General features: G+C 42.6%; 1 protein-coding gene across 1 annotated transcript in view; it reads left to right on the top strand.

Moving 5' to 3' along the window:
• Positions 1-22,397, top strand: part of WWC2 (WW and C2 domain containing 2) — a 144,335-nt gene that overhangs the window by 88,645 nt on the left and 33,293 nt on the right. The window contains exons 5-9 of the mRNA XM_036894125.2: positions 7,946-8,025; positions 12,526-12,655; positions 15,405-15,551; positions 16,578-16,651; positions 19,870-20,112. Coding sequence (XP_036750020.2) covers positions 7,946-8,025; positions 12,526-12,655; positions 15,405-15,551; positions 16,578-16,651; positions 19,870-20,112 — 674 coding nt within the window. The remainder of the gene's footprint in view (positions 1-7,945; positions 8,026-12,525; positions 12,656-15,404; positions 15,552-16,577; positions 16,652-19,869; positions 20,113-22,397) is intronic.

Genomic DNA, 22,397 nt, shown 5'->3' on the forward strand with positions numbered 1-22,397 from the left:
GGAAGCATCCTTGTTTTTCATCTGCTGTCTCCGTTCACCGTAGGCGCCTCCTCTGCTCTCCCCCAACGGGTGGGCTTTCTGCTGCTGCTAGAACACGTTCAGTGATTGAGGTAGTCCTCGTTCCTGGGACGGGGAGCGGGCCCCATTCCTGGGCAGCATGATTATTTGCATTGAGTGTATTGAATCAGGATTTGAGTCTGTGTAACTTACTTTCCCTGTGGTGCTAAGGTGTCTTCCCGAGTTGAGCCAGGTGCTTTTTCATCAGAGACCCCATATTTACAGATGCCCACAGATGGCGTCACCAAGGCAGTCCTTTCCTGAGTCAAACTGACCCGTTCCTCACATTTCCTCATGGGTTATTTCCTATCTCTACCCTTAATCTTTTCAACCAAACTGCTGTGAAGGCCAGAGCTTGTTTATCCTTAATTTTGGAGTCTTAAAGACTGTTCACCAAGTAAATAAATTAATGTAGCCAGTACCTTGGTCATGAAATAGATTACCAGAGCCCCCTGGACCCCTGTCATCGTTATCCTTCCCCCCCTGAGGGATGCAGGCCTCATCATTAGTGTAGGTTACATTTCCACCTGCTCCAAACTTTGTAAAATTGGGATGGTACCGTATGTGTTACTGGATGGCCTCTTGGGCTCAAAAACATTTGGATTCGTCCACATTCACTTCCTGCTATAAAACATTCCACTTTTGTGTACATACCATAAATTCTTTATCTCTCCTACTATCAATGTACATTAGAGTTTATTCCAATTTCTGATAATTAAAATTATTTCTTTAATGTACATGTCTAATGTACATGTCTTTTGTGCACATTTTTGTTGGTTATGCAACTAGGAGCAGAATTGCTGTGTCAAAAAATACAAGTAGCTTCAACTTTAACAAATTCTGACAAATGTTTTTAGTCCTTCTTACTTTCTGATTTCAGCCCTTAAAGTTGAAATTATGTTCTGCATATGGCTTTTGCCTATATCCCAGAGATTTTGAATTTTATATTTTTATTATCAGTCTGTTCAAAATGTGTGCTGGCTTATTTATGATTTCTCATGAGTATATTGCTTCATTTTTAGACAGTTGGCATTTTCTTATCTTTTATTATTGATTTCAGCTTAATGCCACTCTGTATTTTTCAGTTCTAAAATTTCTATTTGATAATTTTTTATTGTTTCTGATTACTTGCACAAATTCTGCACATTAGTATATACTTTGTTAAACAAAATAATCACAGTAATTTTTAAATTCCATGTCTTGATTGGGACAATGTCTGGATTTCCTGTATGTTGGATTTTTCAGTCTAGATCTGATTTTTCCTCTTGATTTTTGGTCAAATTTGACTTCTTACAGCTAGTTAATTTGTACTGATAAGTATGTATTATGTGTGAAAAAAAGTGTAGAGGCAATGTAAGGTTTTGAATGACCCTGTCATCCTTCAGGGAGGATTTAGGTTTGTTTGTCGCAGGCAGGTAGGCCAGGGGCAGGTCCTTGTGATTCAGTCGTATGTGGCCGGCTGAAATCCGGGCTTCCGTCCTTTTCTGAGAGTGGGTCATTTCCCACTTCCCCTTTCTGTAGCGCAAAGCTCTTTGAGATCCCAGTTGACCTCCTGGGACTTTTGCTGAGGGCCCAACTGCGAACCTCCTGTGGACCTCGCCCTCTGGGCCTGCTCTCTGTCATCCTGTGTCCCAGGCCCTCGGGCACTGCGTCTGGCCACCTTCGCAACTTCTCTACTGTACGCAGGTGCCTCAGAAGGGAAGATGGTGCCGGCTCTGGACCAGCACTGGGCATCCCTTCTCTTTGGATCATCAACACAAGCTTCTTGCTGCCTTGGGACTCTCCAGTGTCTTCAAATAGATGTTCTGTGTTGTGTTTTTCCTTAGACTTCTCCATTTGTTCTGGGGGGAAGAGTGTGAACTTTCTGAAAGTCCTGCCTCTCCTAAGTCTGGGTGTCTTGGTTTAATTTGTGGGTCACTGAGGGAAATGTTCTGTATCATCCTAACATGATGGTCCCTCCAGCACATCATGGACTCTTTACTCTGCCTTCATTTCTCTGTATCATGTCTCCACATTTCTGTGATCTACTAGGCTAGAGACCTTATCTAAGAAAAAGGAAATGAAAGGATTTTATCAAAACGTACTCTTAGTAAGCTTCAGTACTCACTTGAGCTGTTCACTTCTCAGGAACTTATTACATCCTAGTTTTGCCCTTTGAAATTTTAACCATTTTTCACCATTCTTATCTTTGTAAGACACATTATAAATGGAATGACCAGAATAGGCTATTACAGTCTGTCCATTTTCTCTCTTAGGAAAGATGTGAACTAAGGAAGGGATTCAAAAACAAAACCATAGAATATCTCGTACAAATAACCGTTTTAGAAGGAAATTCTCAACCGGGAGACCTCAGGAGATCCCAGGTGGTCACATTCGCCAGACCTGTCTCCCAGTGCAGTGGAATCTCCTAGATAAAGTTTGTTTTATGCCAGGTTTAGTGTGCTCTCAATATCAGAAGCCTGTATTTCACATCTGTATTTCATCCCTGTGAGACCACAAAGAGGAGTCAGGCGGGAGCAGCCTCCTCAAGAAGAGGCTAAGGATGTTCATAAGCAACTAACGAATGCTCAGAAGTGACACTCTCTTCATCTCCTTCATTATGAATAGGTGCTTGTTTAACACCTCCTATCAGCATAAATGCCTGAAATGCTCCCTTAGCAAGTTGGCCCGTGTTGCCGTTGTGACATTTGGAGTCGTGTCATACTTTGAACACTGCAGAACATGTGACGTGCCGTCTCCGCTGTCTGCACACATTTTGGCCGGGTAACACCCCCACAAGGCCCTGGCCATTCAGAAGTAGCGGGTAACTTGCAGGGTCTCCTGTATTTTGATACCCTGGCCTTTCTTGGCATGCCTACCTTGTAGAAATCCCTGTATATACAAGTCCTTTTCACAAATTAATGCCACAGAAATAGCAACTCATGAATGAACGAACTCTTTGCTTTGGTGTTTCGAGGACCTGACTGCATTTTTGTTCACTAATAATTTTTCAGGCATAGCTACATGCTTGCTTTCTACATCATTGTTTTGATACAACAGTATTAGCAGGTGGGCTTCATGTGTTTTACTTAATCTGAGCTAGTGGGTCAAGTTTTGGGGAACCAGGTATTTAGGAACATCTGTCTAAAATATCTGTTTTATATTATTTTATATTATGGTCATAGGTATTAGTGATCATTGGATTTCAGTTTCCTTCTTGGTCAAAAGAGGTAATAGTATTTCCTGGCATCTTATTTCTAGTTGTTGAAATGGTAAAATGAATAGATGAATGCTTTTTAAATTAATAAACTTTTTTTTTTTTTTAAGCTGGCCTGGCCTGTTTATTTTTATTTATTTATTTTTTTCACATTATTTCATTTTATTGAGGGGTAGTTGACACACGGTATTACATTAGTTTCAGGTGTACAACATAGTGATTCAACATTTATATACATGACAATTCTGGGTACCAGCTATCACCATACCAAGCTGTTACAATATCTTGACTATATTCATTACATCCCGGTTACTTATTATTTTACCATTGGAAGTGTGTACTTTTTGTTTGTTTGTTTGTGAGGGCATCTCTCATATTTATTGATCAAATGGTTGTTAACAACAATAAAATTCTGTATAGGGGAGTCAATGCTCAATGCACAATTATTAATCCACCACAAGCCTAATTTTCGTCAGTCTCCAATCTTCTGAGGCATAAAAACTTAATAAACTTTTAACTTTTAGAGGTGGTGCTTTAATTGCGCGAGAAGAGGAATATAAACATTTTTTACAGCAAAATGACTGTTTCTACAGTGATATGTATCAATATTATTTATCAATAAGACTAGAAAAAAAATTATTTCATCTATCCAGAAATAGATACTTAGACCATAGTACCCTTGGGGTAGGGAATGGAGAATATCATACAAACTAAACCTTAAATTCAACTGATATTTTTTTTAAATTCATGCCCCAAATTACAAATAGGGAAGATTTGGTAAAAATTTGGTGGAGAAAATTTTTCATGAGTTTTGATTAAGTTTTCGCTTTTTTGATTTATTTATTGTGATGTTCTATCTTTTCTATTTCTATTTGCTAGGTTTATTCATTTTTAATTTAACAACTCCATTGAGAAATACTTCCCACACCATCCAATTCACCTACTTAAAATGTACAATTCAGTGGGTTTTAGTATATTGTAGGTGTATACCCATCCTCACAGCCTCGTTCTGGAACATCACGTCTCCCCTAGAAGGAACCCTGCGCTCATTAGCAGTCACTGCCCATCCTGCACACCGCTCCCCTCTACCCACAGATCCCAGGCAGCAAGTCATGTATTTTCTGTCTCTAGAGTTGCCTGTTCTGGACATCTCGAGTGATGGGAGCATACAGTATGTGATTGGCTTCTTTCACTGAGCATCGTGTTTTCAGGGTTCCTCCAGGCGATAGCGTGTCAGTACTTCCTTCCTTCTCATGGCTGAATAGCATCCCACTGTAGCCATATACCACATTTCGTTTGTCCGTTCATCAGCTGGTGTTTATTTGGGTTGTTTCCGCTTTCTGGCTAGAACGAACAGTGCCAGTGTGAACTTTCCTGCACCAGCATGTTTGTAGATAAATGTTTTCATTTCTCTTGGGTACTGTAGCCCAGGACCAGGGTTGTTGGGTCATAAGTTGGCAACTTAACGGTTTATTTTAGTTATTTATGGAGATCTAGCATTGACCTTCCACATTTTTATCATTTGTCTCAAGGTAGTATATTTCATAAATGTTCCATGTAATTTTTTGCAGTGACTTCTGTTTCCTTCATATTGTCGTTAAACAAAAGGTGTTTTAGAAAAATATTACAGGCAATCATCTTGGTGCTGATGACAGAATCCATTTGTTAGTTATCATAAATGGTTCTTCTAATAGCTTCTGGGATTCTATTTTTCTCTATAGGTGAAGTCAAAACATTTATTATTAATTCTCTGAGTGTCTGGAACTGACTTCTCTCTCTCTTTAAAGGCGACTTCAGAGATGAGGCAGGGCGATGAGGATTTTCGGGGTGGAAGTGGTGGTAAAGAGGAGGATTTTCAGGAGGAGCACACTGACAGTTGCCCTTTGTTGCTCGCTTAAGGCGCTTAAGGCAAGACAATAGAGGAAATGGTGAACGGGAAAGGTAGTCGTTAGTAAAATGCCATTTTGCTCGTTATAGCTTTAATGCTGCGAGTTTCCCTTTTAGGGCAAACTTATGAAACTTGCCTGTCTTGTGTTCTTTCCAAGGTCCATGGGTTTCTGGAATTTACTTTTCCTTCATTGTCATTTTCTTTCTCCTTCTTTTAAAAGCAAACTTATTACGCCGGGATTGTAAGAGAGGCTAAGGCACTCTGTGATTTCCAGTCATACTTACCACATTTAATCATGCTATCTCCCTAGTTTTCAGAAATAACTTAAAAATCAGTTTAAAATGTCAGTTGCTTTTGTGTCATCAGTATAGAAAGCAGGAAATGTGCAAAAGTTAGGGGTCTCTTGCCCCCAGTTGGTACCCGGGGTTGTGAGGTTTGATTCCATAGACATAGGTCTGTAAAATTAGATGGTTGCCTGTGGTTGCAGAAAGTTCAAAACACAGGGGCTGTAGGGCATGTGGCCTATTCAGACCTTCAGTTGGGTGAAATATAGGAATAATGAAGTTTCTAATGTAAAATAAAGTTAAACATTCAATTAAACTCAACAGATAAATGATTGAATATCTACTATACCCAGAATCCTGTGCTTAAGCCTGTGCTGGGTCTCACACAGCACCTGTCTGTGTCGTTTGTTTCTCAGGGTGCCTAGTCCCCTGCTTGACTTTTTTCTCTGATAGTCCATGATGCTCTTTTTTTCCTCTCATTTCTCTTGGCATTACTCCACAGTGTATTTTCTGTCTTCCTCTGGAAGGCTTCTGAGTGGTGAAGGTGCCTGAGGTGTGTTCCTGAGCTCGCTTCAGTTTTCAGTACACACCAACTAGGCGATTTCATTTATTCTCATACATTGAAAGTGTCACCTTTCTGTCAGTGACTTTCAGTTGTATATCTAGTCCCGACACGCCTCCTGAACATCAAGGCCACATATTCCAGTTGCCTTCGAAGTCTCATGGGCATCAGAAAAATAAGTATCTTAGAGAAAACCTTTGATCTTTCTGCCCAAATCTGGTCTCACTCTCCAGAAAAGCACCCTCCTGCACCAGCCGGGAAGCCACAGTCCTGGCAGCGGCCTGTGACACATCTCCCCCCACACCCTCCACACTGAGTCCGTCACCGAATCTGGTTGATTCTGCCTCCGAGACAGATTCTTTCTCTGGGTGCTATGCCATGGCACTGCCCGCGTGCCACCCCACAGGCAGGCCGAATGACCCTTCTGTCCCCCGCTGGTCCGGACTCCTGTCATCACACTGATCTTTTAAAATCATAAAGCAAATCTTGCTTTAAAATCCTTCTTTGATTCTGATTGTTCCTAGGATAAGATCTAGAAATCTTCGCCATGGCTCCAAGAATCCATGTAATGAGCCTTCTTTCCCAGGCCCATCTCACACCGCACGCCACCTCTGTGATCCAGCACTGGTAGCATGCTGTAGATCCCGGCTACTTGCTGAGCTCCCCCTCCCACACTTTAGGGTTGGTCTACCAGCTGTCCTCTTGGAGGCGGCGCCCCTTCATCAAGTGAAGCTCCCCTAAGCCTCTCAGCTTAAACATCATTTCCTCAGACAGGCCTGATCCAGCCTTCAGACCGAATTAAATTAGGTCCCATCCCCCTGAAATGCCCTGGACTTTTCCTTTATATCACCTCTGATAACTGGTAAGATTTATTTTGTGGCATGATTATTTGCTCAATTTCCGCTGCCCCCCACCCCCAACCCCAACATTGTTCTTTAAGACCCATAAAGGCAAAGATCGTGTCTGTTTGGTTCATACCTCAGGCCCAGAAACTGACGCTTCCTGAAGAGTCGATAAATATTTGTGAAATGGGTAGGAAATAGAAGTTTAAAAGCACATTGAAACACTATGTAACAGAATGTGCTTAAAACTTAAGGCTGTAATATGGAAATAAGTTTCTGACACCCATGTGAAGACCTTTAGTTTGTAACTAAACCAGGCTTCTGCTGTTTTTCTCACCTATCAGATTTTAGAATTGTGATTACCAAGAATGTATTTGGCAACAGGAAAAAAAATATTTTTTGTCAGCTTGACAACAAATGTATTCCTCACCTACTGTTTGCCCAGTACTCTGCGAGAAGCTTGGGCTACAGCCGGTATGATGCAGCTTATTTTCCCACAGGGAACTGACAGTAAACAGTACACAGAAATTGCCAGCTCTTGAGAAATACTGTGAGCTAAATACCACAGAGTAATGGCGGGGTGGCACGGTTAGACAGAGACGTCCTATCTGCACAGGTACTGTGTGAGCTGAGACTTGCATGACAAGGTGTCAACTATTGAAGATCCGAGGGCAAAGCCATCCAGCCAGAGGGAACAGCACACGCAGAAGCTCAGAGGCAGGAACTGCCTGACTGTTTGAGAAAGCGGGGTGGCCAGTGGTCCTGGAGCTTGGTGAAGGAAGGAGAAGCGTTTAGAGTAGGGCCACCCAGGTTTAAAGTCTGACTCTCCCCTTGCTGTCTGTGTATCACAGACAGGAGACAGTAGTGATGTCCAGCTTGCAGGAATGTGACTGAATAAGGAGATGAGGGTGAACATGGGTAATAATGTGCATCACTGATCATTTAGACGTGATGAAATACCCTCCCCTAGAACTGATGTCAGGGAGAAGCTAGTAGAGGGAATATTAAGCTAATGGCTGTGTTCATGTGTTTAATAGTTTACTAATGGATTATCTTTTAAAACAGCATTGCTAATTATTTACAAACATTCATATTTACACTGATTTCTCACAAAAGGTTAAAAAGCTGAAGCGAGAACTCTCACAGATGAAGCAAGAATTGCTCTATAAAGAACAAGGCTTTGAAACATTGCAACAGTGAGTATAAAAATACTGAATTGGCTTTAGAATAATGCAAAGCCCCCAACTAACACAAAGAAACAAAAGTACAGGTTACATAAAAGACTTCTCAATGAGACATAAAGTTAAAAGGTCAAAAGCTCTGCACCAAGAAAGTCATCACCCAACAAACAAAAACTTGGGGAAATCTATATACTTTGAGAAGGTATCTTTTTATGAATCATTGGAGAGCCAAAGAAACCGAAGTGAAGACCGTAACTGCTGGCACCTGGCAGCCTGGCCTGAGATGGCGGGTCGGGCGGAGACCAGGTGCGAGGGACACCTCTCCACCCGCGCTCTGGAGATGCACTGCGGTCCCGCCCTGAGTCCTGTGCCAGAGGCAGGCTGATGGCTGGGAGCAAGTCGGGACTGGCAGCCAGGGCCCTCGAGGGAGCCCTCCATTTCCAGTGGTCCTCTGGCCTGCCCACTTCAATGCTGAAGCCTCACCGGCCACTGGCGTAGCTCCGGCCTGGGCCAGGTTGGGTGAAGATGTACATGACAGAGGGTAGCAGGGTCTGGAGGACCCTGCCCTCTGCCAGCCCCGGGAATCCACCTCCCTCCCTGCTAGCGAGCCCCAGCCCTGACTGGGACGCTGAGGCCTTCCTACGCACAGTCCCACCGCGGTCTCTGACGCGAGGGAGGAGGCTACCGGGTTTCACACCGTGTGACCACAGGACGGAAGGCATTATCCCTTGGAATTATGACGAACTGCTTCTTAGTTGCCTCCTCCATGATGCAGCTCAGGGGCACCAAGTGGGGTGCAGTATTTATAGGGCTGTCCCCGGTCAGTTTCAGGTTCTTCCCTGCATCTTCCTCAGGAGCAGTCCACGGCAGCGAGGCATTACCCCTCTTAAAGATCCTGCATGTTCGCCGGCCTGGCAAGCGTGAGCTGACCGTGCCGTGTGTTTGGATGAGTTCTATCTCGAGACACCCAGTCGCTACTCCTCGACCCCCCAGCCACACAACTTTAGTTTCAGACATTTGGTTTTATGGCGTAGACTTCTTTTTCCCACTCACCTCAATATCATCATAACCACGATATTCTTTCAGACGCTCCCATCCCAGTGCTTCTCAAACCCGACTGCATGTTAGAGTAATCTGGGGAGCTCTTTTTTAAAAAGTACCTGTTTCTGGTCTCCACCTCAGGCACGTGTCATGAGATCCCAGGTGGTTCTCAAGAATAGCTGTGTCCTACAGACCTCAGCTGGTTCCAGAGCTCCCCTAAAAACTGAGTAGACTGAGAATGACATAAATGTGATACTTAGTACTTGTATGCCAACACAAAGAAGGGCTTTGTGGTAGGAGTGGAGAGAGAAAGCAAACCCTGAAGAATGCCACAAAATATTTAGCCACACGGTAAACGTTTTCCAGGCACGTGAAATTATAACTCATGTCACCACCCAGGATTAAAGGTTAGCCAAGCTTGTGTTTTTGTTATATTGGTGTAACAATGCTGTATTGTTTCAAAGCAGTTTGCTTGCAAGCAATTTTTATAGGAATCTAAGGCATGTTTAAGAATCTGTCAATAACATTCCAGAAGAAAACAATAGACATTTGTCGTAGAAATGCAGGCATTCTCTTGCAATGATTTGAATCCCGTGAGCCCAGAGCAGAGAGATGCGCTATCTACCCTCAGAGACCTCTCTAGTTGACCTTAGTGACAGACAAAATGAAGCTGTTTTCATTCAAATATTAGCCACCTACTAGAACACTGGATGATAATTGATTGAACCCAGGGACCATATTTTTCAAGAAACCACATTCCTGATCTTATAAAGGGACTTTTATTTGGGATTATAAGAGAAAATAATTTCAGGAAGAGATTTAAGTAGGATCCCACTGAAGGCTTTTGCAGCATTTACTTATTCACGGTAGAATGGTCTGTTCTTGTTAAATCTGGAGTTATGGTGTGATTTACACTGAGGCTTTCGTTTTCCTTGGTATAAGAGTTTATGCTGGATGGATGGGTGTGGTTGTATTCTCTCTGTTACCCATTTCAGTCTGTGTCCCAAATTTGACTTTGGCTTCCGTGACAGTGTAGTTTTGTGTGGATGGACACCAGGAAGAGATACATGTCCACTCTGCCACCTCCAGTGGTCACTCAAAACTGGGAAATGGGAAGTGATGAAACCCCCAGCAAGCCAAATGTACCTACAGACTCTATGAGAATTTGGCTCTGGGGGTGCTTACTTTCCAGGGAAGGCACGCAAATGGTCATCTCTTCCGTTTCAGAGGAGACTAAGCTACAGGGGAAAGTTAACAGGGTACACACAATCCAGAAAATTTCTAATTTTTTAGAGAAAAATATAATGACATTTCTCAAATTAAGAACAGAAAGCATAGTCCTCTGTTTTACAAACCAGCAAATAATGCTAATATTTTGTTTTATTTTATTTTACGGGCAGTTAAGGTCAAAAGAGGGAAAAGGTGAGAAAAGGAGAAAAGAGGAGAAAAAAGGGGAAACATGGAGGTTAAGGAGGAAAAGAGACATTTAAAGTAGAGACTTTCAAAGCAGGCAGAAGACAAGGAAAGGAAGAGCCGGCGGATCCATGGTGAACGCCACGTCAAGACGGCTGGTTCCTGGTGTACTTACCTTTGCCTGAGCAGCAGAGAGCCAAGGAATTTTCACCTGTTGTTAAAGCTACCTGAAATTTGAATTAGCAGGCCTGCTTTTATTCTTAAGTATCAAAGTTTATTTCTGAAAATAACTTACCTGCTTTTTTAGTTCAAATGTTAAAGTTCATATCTGAATTAAAGATATGTTTTAGTGTTAAATTCTAAAGGTTTTACAAATAGAAATTACTTGGACTTCAGAAATTTACTTTGACACAATTTGAGATGCCTATATAGTTAGTTACCTATTTCATGAAATCCCACAGATTACTTTTTAATTAAAATAAACCTTTTGCCTCAACTAAGTTGGTAGATACAGTACTTAAGGGGGCCAACAAGTTCATTGAAAATCGCATCATTCAAAGTGCTTCAGTGTTTTTATCAAATATTCTAAGATAGTAGTCATCTTAGGTGACTCTTATAATAGTCATAAGAGTTGACCATTACCCGGGTTGACCATTCTGAGGATATTTGCCCTACTTTTAGCAAAGTGTTATGCAGCTTAGGAGCTAAATTTTTATGAACTTTCTGGCCCCAGTGTCTTCATTTGGAGAAAGTATGACTAGTAGATCCCTAGAGTCCGTTCCCTCTCTGAACACTGTGTATGTGGAATTCAGCGACTTCATTGGTTGAACTTTATTATCAAATGACCTTATGATGAAATTTATCTTACATTCTTAAATTGTTCAATTGCTTGTTCAGCAGCATACAATATTTACTAAAATAGTACTTGGGGAAATATGTTATCTACAAACTCACTGGCTTGAGCAAACTTTGTAAGAATGAATAAGATGGCATTTTTTTTCTGTCTTAGAAAAGATAGAAATAAATATACATTCACATTGAAATAAATATAAATTCCTAAGTGTTTTAGGCCAGTTTTCTGTGATTTAATAGGTACCATTTCTCTGTGGATGAGACCAAAGGTGTGTCTGAGAATGAGGGCTGCTGGCTGATGGAGCGGAGGCGTAGCCGTCCGCTCTCGGCTGTCGCCCGAGCTCTCTTCACAGCGAAGCCGGGCAGAGTGCGTGGCTGGGGAGAACCAGCAGAGTCCTAGCGCAGGAGCTGGTAGCCCATGCAGTTAGGTGATTTGGCTGGGCCCTGCAAACACAAAGAATTAGGTTACATGGCATCCTCTGACAGAGGGTGATCGCATGACCTGTAGGACATCGGGAAGCAGATATGCCGAGGTAACAGATAACAGATTAGCTCATTGAAGAGCTCTGTATTCCATGCCAGCTGACAGTGCACACATCTGCCTCGATGCCTTATCCTAGATTTGAACTCAGTCAGCAAGGCAAGCAATTGTATCTCAACCCCGAACTAGGATAAAGCTAGAATAACTGCTGTTCCTATATTGAAAAAAGAAATAAAGAACTAACTATACAATCCAAATATTGTAGGATACTCACTAGCATAAATAACAGTCACTGTCAGTTATGCAAGGCCGGCCACCCTGTAGGCACTGTGTGAGGTGTTACATGTAAGAGAAGGTGAGCCCTGTCACTGAGATTGTCATCCAACATTTCTGTCCTCTGGCTAAGTCATGTCCCCGTGTCCTTAACCTTACCCAGGGTAGCGATGAGGGTCAGCATGAGATGAGGTTGGAGTTCAGACAGCATGCGATCACCCAAACAGACGGAAGGCAAGAAGCCGAGCCTGAAAATGGTTAGAGGTGGGCCGGACGTGAGGTGGGGGGTGGGAGAAGTCTTAGCTAGAAGTGATCAGAAGGGACACACACTGGTGTGTGAGTCAAGAGTCACAGTCGTCAGCCCACTAAGACTCAGCCAATCTGAAAACCAAGTCCTAAGGTGTTTTTTAACTTGTACTCTGTCAGTCTTTGAGTTTTCTTTTTTCTTTTAACAGAATTGATAGAAAAATGTCTGGAGGCCAGAGTGGCTATGAACTTAGTGAAGCCAAAGCCATTCTAACTGAACTGAAATCTATCAGAAAGGCTATCAGCTCAGGAGAAAAAGAAAAACAAGACCTGATGCAGGTATGCCGTGGGACATTTGATTAGTCTGCCAGCTCCCCTCGGGGGCCCCAGAAATCCGCCTGGAGACGGGAGATCAGAGTCTGGGTGGCCCTTTACCGCACCCACGAAATTCATACCAAATTTGGTCCCATAAGAGGCTGTTACAGGCCCCTTGGAAGAAACAGCTTGGTGCCAAGGTTCTGATGTGCTGGTGTGAAGGCAGGTGTTGGGTGCCCCCTCAGATGGGATGCTGGACCCCGGGGCCCGTACAAGGAGATTCATATCTGGGCGTAGCCTGCAGCTCACTGAGAACTTCATGGGGGGCCCAGATGAGCAGGGTCATCTAAACCAGTGATCCCAGCCCCGGGGACATAAAGGCATGTCACCTGTCATCAGGAAATAGAAGATATGCCTTGAAGAGTGCAGGAGAGTATGTGAGTGGCTGAGAAAAGCTCTTCCCCACTGCAGGAGATTCCCAGGTGCGAGCTGGCGCGGGCTGGGGAGTCAGTGTAGCCACCCAGGAAAGCTGCTGATGGCAGCGGGTCCCCTTCTTACCCTTGTACAGTTCTCAGCTTACGGTTTTCGCTCTCAATGTCCCAGCCTTGTGTGTAGAAAGAACAACCATCCAGTGATTAATATTCTGCATTTTTTATATCTATGTTTAGCACATACAGTCAAGTTTTCTTTTAAGAGTTATCCCTTCCTCCTCTTTCCTTCCCTCCATCCCGTCATTATCACAAGTGCTGAAAATCCTTTGTATGTCAGATATTTGGAGTTCAGAATAAAGATTTAGTCTCTGTCGTTGGGACACAGGTGTTATAGTGATGTTTGCGTTCTTAATAGAACCTGTAAGTACCACACTCAACCTACTTCATGTCCATTTTCAAAATCCTAGTTGAATATAGGTAAATATTCTTGAACCCCTATAATTTTGCACTTGGGGAATTTTGAAATAACTTGCAAGAAGAGGTTGAGTTTTTAAAAAAGTTAATAATAGCAAATACTTGTAAGTCTTGACTACACGGGGCCACCTTCAGGGTGCCTTCTGCCCACCATTCAGAGAAATAATTCATTTAATTCTCTCAACACCCTCAATCTATAAACAAGGAGATTGCAGTATAGCAAAGTTAAGTAACTTACTTAAAAGTCACACAGCTGGAAAGTGGCAGGTCGGGGGATCAAACCCAAGCCGTCTTGTCCAGAATATGGGGTTCTAGCATATATGTAACACATACAAAACTTTGCTTGGATATGTTTTGATTTGTTCCACACAGTCCTGCTGATTTATGTCAATAACTCCCAAAATGCACATGATAGGTCCTTTGATAAGTTAATGGCACTTCAAAAAATTTACATTGGAACTTTTAAATTCAGCACTTTCAGGTCATCTTTGATGGCTTCCTTAACTTTAGATTTATATCCAGGCCAGATTAAATTAAAAGATTAGATTCCTTTTCAATTACTGAAGCATAAAAAATGATACAGACTTCAGCCATAGAGCTGAGAGGGACATTAGGTATCTTCTGTGACTTTCAAACTTCTGTGACCACCACCAACAGTTAGAAATACATTTTACATCAAAACCTAGGAACACATAAATGTCTTTACCTGTAGATTCACACACACAACAAATTTCACAGAAATACGCCTGCTCTCAGTACTAATAATACACCCTGATTTTATTTTCTAGTCTCTTCTACTCCATACTAGTCATGACCTACCAAACTGAAGGCTTTGTCTTCACCAGGTTTGAAGAATACTGATCTTTCCACTATATGGCTGAAAAAATGCAAAAAAACTCACCCAAAGTCACTCAAAGTTCTTTGCTCTTTTCTGTACTTATACATTTTGTATAAATACCACTTTGAAAAAGAAAATAAAGGTTAGGTAAAAACAAATATCAGATCTCTGATATTTCTAATTCCATATCATGAAAATTTTAAGTATCAGGATTAAATTCTGGCTCCTCTGAAAGTTAATAGTAATGAATTTCTTACCATTTTTATTAGTGTTTTTCATAGAGGTTTTTTGGTAACAGTTAAGAGAGAAGATTTTTCCTTTTAATTCTTATTCTCCTGCTCACATCCTCCCTCTGCAGTGAATTTGGTATGTTAAACCTGGGTGCTGACACCAAGCACATTCACTTTTGAGTTTTCACTTTACGGAACCAAACATAATCATCATAGGCAGCGCCATGCATCTGACATACAGATGGGCTCGGATTGACTGACAATACCATGACTACTGGGCCTCAGTTACTAATCTCTGGTACTAATGTGAGCTAAATAGTGTCTTGGGTCCATCCAAATGTAAAATGGCATAATTGTAGAAGTCTTCTAAGTAGAAAGTTCCTTGCTGTATCTATAATGAGATGGCATTATAGGTTTTCCATGTTTCCGTAATTCCTACCATATAAAGTGAGTAGCTCTAATTAAAATAGACTTCTTTTAAATGAAATTTTCAAAATAAATGCATGTGTTAAGTATAACGATACCATTACTCACAGGGTGAATAATTTCCAGGCTGTCTTGGGAAAGGTAAGACAGTCTGGTTAATAGGATCTCACATACTTCTAGAGTCACACATGTGTACATGCAAAATTATATCCTACTCTTATTTTTTCAGTAATTTAAAGTGGTAAGTACCTCCTGAAATAAAGTAATTGTTTTTTTCTGTGGAGATTAGCTCTTTCAATTCAATTTTACCTGGTGGGGAAGTTGTGCACTCTTAAATGTTAAGCTCTATGAAGTACTTTGTATTTCCTGAACAGAGTCTTGCTAAGCTGCAGGAGAGGTTTCATTTGGATCAGAGCATTGGCAGATCTGAGCCAGACTTGCGATCCAGTCCTGTGAACTGTCATTTATCTCTCTCCAGACAGACCCTTGATGCTGGGTCACAGACAAGCATTTCCGGAGATGTAAGTTACCCGTGCAACGTGTTGGGCCCCAGCACTGGCCTCGATGGGCCTTATTACAACATGGGTGGCAGATGGAACAGGAACAGATAGGTGGTTCGAACTCCCTCTGTGTGCATTCCAAACTCCATACTCATGAAATTGGTTTTAAGTCTCTTAGCCTTATCTTTATAGTCTAGGTGCCAAGCGTATCAGGATTTGTCCCTATGAGTAGCTTTGTTCTTTCTCATACTGTATTTATTCAGAGACATGATTGAAAGGCTAGAAACACATGGGAATTTAAGCTTTTCCTATTAAGTTTAGAGTCTTGGAAATTTAGGTCCTTTCAAATACACATTAAAGCTGATGAGAAATGTAAGATATGCCTTTAAAAAAACTAACAAAAAACTTGTTTCTGCAAATCCAAAGTTGATTGTACTAAAATGTTTGATTTGTGGTTTATACCCAGCATTAGAAAATATTTAAAGTGGCTAGAATATCATTAACTACTTTGTGCTTGCTCGTTTGAGATGCCATTAGCAGAGGTTAAGTTTTCAATAAGTTCCCAGTTATTTTCATCTCACGCTGCTTGGAATTCTGTTCTGTGAAGGTAAAATAGGTAGAGATCAACTGGTACTTACCTGTTTGAAAAAGCATTTTTCTGGAGTTATTTAGTTTATATTTTACACATTTGAAAGCTAAATGATGGAAATTTTGGCTCATAGAGACGAGGAAATTAGTTCCAGTCCATAAATTTTATTGACCTGTACACTCTTCATAAACTCTTAGACACTAGAAACATTTACTTGATATTTTTACCTTGAATTTAATGTGTGGAGAAAACGATGTTGAAAAACAGCCAAGTTTGAATTAAAAAGAAAGGTTTTGCCTTACTGCGACTATAACGGAAGTGCGTTTTTAAACTGGTGTTCCCAATTTCGGTACCATCTTCTTTCGCTTTTCTATTACTTGTACTTCCTAGAAACAAAAGCAGTTTACCTTCATTCATTTGCAGAGTTAATTGACTTTTTCCCTTTTGTTTTTTTCTAGATCGGAGTGAGAAGTAGATCGAATTTAGCTGAGAAGGTCAGACTGAGTCTACAGTATGAAGAAGCCAAGAGAAGGTAACAGCAGGGGAGCTGTTTGGGGTTGAGGAACCAGCAGGGTTTCCCTTCCCAGAATTAATCTTTGCTTCTACAGTGACATCTGCTGGGCGCTCCCCACACACCTTCCCCTCGGTCTCCGGTTTGTACATGTGAGGGTCACCGAGGCCCCTCTCTGCCTGCTGTCTTTTCCTCCCCCCTCCCCACAAAGCTGAAGAACAGAGAGAATTAGTGAGAAGTGAGAGGGGGACATGCCCCTCTCTTCCAGAAGAAGGAAGCTTTGAGCTTGTGCAATACTTAAAGTTAAAAGTGAGAAGACTGGCTGCTTAGGCAGAAACATGGTCAGTGGCTCGGGTACAGGACTTGGCAGTGGTTGAGGGGTTCTACTGTAAATAGCTTTAAGCATGTTTCTTGGCTTTGCAGGGAAGACCTGCTGGCTGTGATGCCCTTGAGCAAGTGAGGTGTCCGTCCCAGTGACTCCCTTCAGGAGGAAGGGAGAGAGATTCTCACTAACCCCCTGTGCTGGCCTTGTCTTACCTTGTGACTCTGCTTGGGTGAGGCCATCGCCATCCTGATCTCGTGCACAGAATCAGCTTGTTTTCATAATACGGACACCTGGCTTGTTTTGAGGAAGAAGATCCTACTGATAGATTTGATCTCATTACTTCCTTTTAAGAGTGTAAAAAGGCCACTGGGGGAGGGAGGCTTGCATTATCACCCTACAAGGAGCAGAGAAATTTATCATGTTCCTCCTCATGAATAAAAGCTCAGCTGAGAACCTGCTAGAATGTCAGATCTTCCTGCCCTAACGAAGACCATCAGATAGATATTGAAGTCTACCCATTATTGTTGGTGATAATGATTTAAGGGTAATTGGCCGAAGTTCTTACAGGTTATGTTATCCTGCTTTAACAAAGTAATTATTTGATCTGCCTAAATAAACTGTTTGCCTCTTACTAATATTAGGTGGTTCTTCGATTTACTGAGAGAATCTAAGTTTTGTTGCATAAATGATTAACCATGTGGCATGAGCAAGTCACTTAGTCTTTCTGAACATTTTGTTTGGTTAATTTTAATGCCTATAAATTCTCTCAGGTAGATTATAAACTTTTTGAGGTTAGGAAAAATTTTGTATACTTTATTGTCAGCTTTCAGTGCCTAGGCTAGAGCCTTACCCTCCGCAAGGATAGAGGACTGCTTCGTGGCTTTGTGGCCCAGTGAGGCGGAAGCCGCGGTTGGTGCCATCTGTGGCCTTCCAGCTGTGACTGCGCCAACCCTTCAGCAGCCAGAGTCCTGGGTCCCCTGGGGCTCAACTCGTCTCCCCTTAGGTCAGCTTGAGCCTTCGCTTTACTTTGGCAACAGTTCATTCCAACTGCAAATGTTCCCAGAAGTCTTCATATTTTGTCCCCCAGATTTGGGTGCACGGTTTCCAAATAAAGTTCAAGACCCACCTAGGAATGCCTGATTGACAGGAGCCTTTCTTTCCTCTGCTGTGTCATTGCCCCCAGAGCAATCAGTTAATTCAAGCACAGCAAAACTTAAGACATCGGGTTTTTTCCCCAATTTGTTGCATTGCTGTTCTTTTACTATTTGGGGTTTTGTTTTAAAGTTACTAGTGATTCTGACAAACAGGTAACTTTCAAGCGTTAGTATCCATATCGTGAAAATGCTTTTTCTTCCTTAATTCTGAATAAGTAAAGAGGTGGGTTATGTTTCTCTGAAACCTGTTTTCTCCTCCAGCCTTTGTTTTATGTGCTTGATGAAGCTAATAATTTCATGCTTATTTAGCATTTTGATGATTAATTTTCCAGCACGTTGAGACAGTTGTTCATGGCTTTATGATTAAAGCTGAAGAATAGCTGATGTTACATCAACCATTAGTGCAGACAGTGGGTGAAAATCAGAAGTACGTTATATATGCAGTGCCCATTGAAGATGGCAATTTTATTTTTAACTAAAGCAAGAAACTTACAGCACAAGAACGTAAACTACTTCCGTCTTTGTCCTGATCATGTTTTCTGTTCACCTTTTTTCTTTCCTTCTACAACTTCTTCCATAAAAAAAGGAACAAAAAAAGGACCGCCTTCCCATCTTTCATATCCTGGGGCATGCTGTAACAACACCCAGAGATTCACCCAACGTGTTTTTTTTTAATAGGAATATGGAATCCTCGTGCCAATCTCAGTTGTGTTCATAGTTTATCTTGATCTTGTGCTTATGGTCAAAGTAGGCATATTCCATTTACTTTGTCCTCATGGTGCCACAGAGCAGTTTACTCGGTTCAGGTGGTGAAAGCATTCTTATTGAATCAGGATTACCTTTACCATTTACTGTGAAGCTCTAGACATGGTCAGGCAAAATGATGAAACCGCTGACATTTCCCTTTGCTGTTTTTCCCACCTCCCCGTCCCATCCCGCCCCCCTAACTTCAGCACCCATTGTCAGTCCAGTGGAGCCACTCCAACTGCCTGTGTCCATGAATGTCCACCAAGGCCCACGTGCCCCGTGCAGCCCAATGACTCTGTGCGAGGAAAGCCAGACTGAGTGCCATGTCTGCAGCTCCATTCAGGGAGCGCTCAGGAGATGGTGCAGACACCAGTTGCGCAGGGCATGGCTTAAGGAGATGCCGGTGGGGGAAGCTAAGCCCTGCCCCTTTTCCCTGGCGTCGGTTGGTGGGGCCGTGACGGCTGCACTTTGACACTGGCTAGCTGCTGCTCTCTGTTCTCCCTTCTCCTCCCCTGACTGGCTAATACCCTCCCTGCTGTCCAGCGCAGCCCCCGGACTCCCATTTTACTAGGGGACAATCTTTACCAGAGGAGCACTGGCGTTTCAGGCATCATTTACTGCAGTTTTCTTAGATGAGAGCCCTGCAGGTATCCCTCCCGTCAGCCTAGCTTGCGGCCACACAGCCGGGCCGGCCTGTCCGTGGCTCCTGGAACTCTCCATTTTTTAAGCTTCTGTGTGCTTTGACCTTCACCCTTTTATCAGACAGCCGGGGTGTGCTGACTCAGATTGTAAAGGTGGGAAAATGAAGCAGATGACAGCTAGGTGTAGAGCTGGGCCCAGGGGCTGGGACGCAGGGCTGTCAGTCACCTACTGCCAAACGCCAGGCGACCGCAGCCCTCGCTGGTCAGGGGCCCTGGGGAGAATCAATAGCATCTGACCCCAAACTTAGCTGGTTTTGTTTTCCCTCCTGGGAGCTCTGAGTATGCACACACCTCCTTATCTCTTTGTTTTAGTATGGCCAACCTGAAAATCGAACTATCGAAATTGGACAGTGAGGCCTGGCCTGGGGCACTGGATGTGGAGAAGGAGAAGCTAATGCTAATCCATGAAAAAGAGGAATTCTTGAAAGAGCTTCAGTTTGTCACTCCACAAAAACGCAGCCAAGATGAACTGGAATGTCTGGAAGCTGAGCGGCAGCGGCTGGAGGAGGAGCTGCTGTCCGTGTGGGCCACGCCAAGCCGCGCGCTGGCCGACAGGTGGGTTTTCCTCCCCGGGGCAGGTGAAGCCTGGCGGGGTGTCCTAGCTGGGCCTGCACGCCTTTCCCGGTCTTGGGAGGTCTCGGCTGCATCTGTTCTTAGTGGCCTGAGAACCTGCACCAGAGGGCTTGCTTTCCACGGGAGGTAAACCCCCCTCCCACTCACCGCCCAGCCACCAGTGGCCAGTGTCAGCTCTTCTGTGTCTGTTAGGAACGCGAAATGTCTGTGACCCTGAATAACTAAGGGATGTCGACGTAACACCAGGAATGCAGTACATCGTGGACCGAGTCTGATAACAATGGCTATAAACTCTTGCACTCTGATAAGAGATTATCTGGACTGTTATGTGGACGGGAGCTTCCTATTCTGGGTTTTATTGCTCAGAAGAATGCAAAAGTTTATTTCTTTCCATTTGACAAGGAGAAGACAACTTGCTCCCTTTGATATTTTAACAGGTCACAAATGTTCACTTGTGCAGCTTGTCAGTTGAAGCCCTCCTCTGAAGCCAGTGAAAATGTAAAGGAAAATACTTTAAGCAATTTTCTGATCTTTCTGCGGGAAAGTGTAAATTGATCATTTCATGTAAAAAATCCAGTTCTGTAAGCAGATCAGCTGGACATCAGGCAGGGGAACCTGAGTGTATGTCGGGTTACCATCCGTGCATTGCACAGATCCCTGCGTCCAGGCCTTGCTGACTGATAGGGTCACAGACCTGGTTCAGCCCCCGGAAGGGGAGCACCTTCTGGTCATGGGGGAGGCCAGAGGGGGCATCAGCTGGGACCGGGGCCAGAAAAGCTCTGGATTTTACATGTCAGCGTTAAACACACTAGCATCACACTGAAACCCCTTAACACGCCAGAGGAGCCTTCATGCGTTTGTGCAGTATTTAGCTTTAAAACTTGCTTCCAAAATGTTTTTCCTGTTTCATAAGACATGGATTTTGGTAGATTTTTGTGCTTTCTCAGACCTTTATGTACTTTCTAATTCGGTTAACCTACTTTGTACTGATTTTTTTTTTCCATGTTGGGTTTTTGTTTATATTTAAGGGGTTTTAGAAAATGGAGAATGTTGTCTTTTTCAAAATACATCTTTGAAAGCTGGGAATTAAGAAGTTATCACCTTTTGAAGTACTAAACAAAATGACAAGAATGCCTTTTTTTTTTATTTTAACATATAATGAAATTGTGTTGCTGACACATCAAAGGATAGATAACCTATAAATAAAGTACTTTATTTTTTTCCTGACTGCCTAAAACGTATATAACATTTCAACGAGATTGGCAATTAGGGAAATTTTCTTTTTCTCCAAAGTAACAATTTTTATATCCCCACCTTGTGGGGCAGGCTGAGGCTTTGAACAAGGAAGGTGTGTTTTGATGCCTGCAGTGCCTTGTGCAAACGTTTCTCCACTTGATCCCTTTAACAGCCTCAGCCAGCAGTCGCAGTAGGGTAACAATCACCATTGTACAGATGGGAAAGCTGAGGCACAGGATTGAGTTACTTGCCTAGGGACACATAGCTCATAAACAGCAAATCCAAGTCTAGAAACCACGGTGGTTTTCCGGCTCGCATTCTGCTCCCCAGTGACCCTTCTCAGTGAGCTTTTTTCCATAATGTCTAAAGACCTTCAGATGACATAGACAATCTACTTGATTTAAAAGTGACTTACTCCAGTGCATGATTCCAGAATATCCCAATTTTTTAAAAGCCCCCTAAAAACGTGTTCAGCTGAAGGTGGATGAAATGTCCAGATAATCTGATGCAGGTAATGCGACATGCTGTAGATAAGAAAGGAAATCACTTTCATGTCTTTTTCTTGCTGAAAACACTTGAGCCAAATTTAGCTCATACTGGCAGTATGAGCTGGTTTCTTAGTCCCTGAAATTCTCATCAAAATAAGATTGGCACTTTTATCACTAAATATTATTTTACCACATCCCATCCATACTTAGGGTGATCTTTTATAATTCTGTTATTACTGTCAAATATGTTAGTTATAAAAGCCCAAGTCCCAGGCCTATTCAACGATTCTGTAATCTTTGTTAGATTTTTGTTGTCTTCCTCCCTATCTTTCCCTAACTCATAAGAGCATGTGGTTTTTTTTTTTTACCCATTTAATAAAACTTTGGATACAAAAAGTTTTCTAATGCTCCATAACACTAGAGATTTGGTGTAGATGCCCCCGTCCCTGTAGTTTGGCTGCAGGGGGTTCTGGCCACCTTTGCTTCCTGCCGGCTCGTCTGCTTTCTGTCTGTCGAGTTCATCTGGATTCCCCTCTCGGGGTC

Source organism: Manis pentadactyla, chromosome 7, assembly GCF_030020395.1.
Source record: "Manis pentadactyla isolate mManPen7 chromosome 7, mManPen7.hap1, whole genome shotgun sequence".
In the NCBI taxonomy this organism is placed as follows: domain Eukaryota; kingdom Metazoa; phylum Chordata; class Mammalia; order Pholidota; family Manidae; genus Manis; species Manis pentadactyla.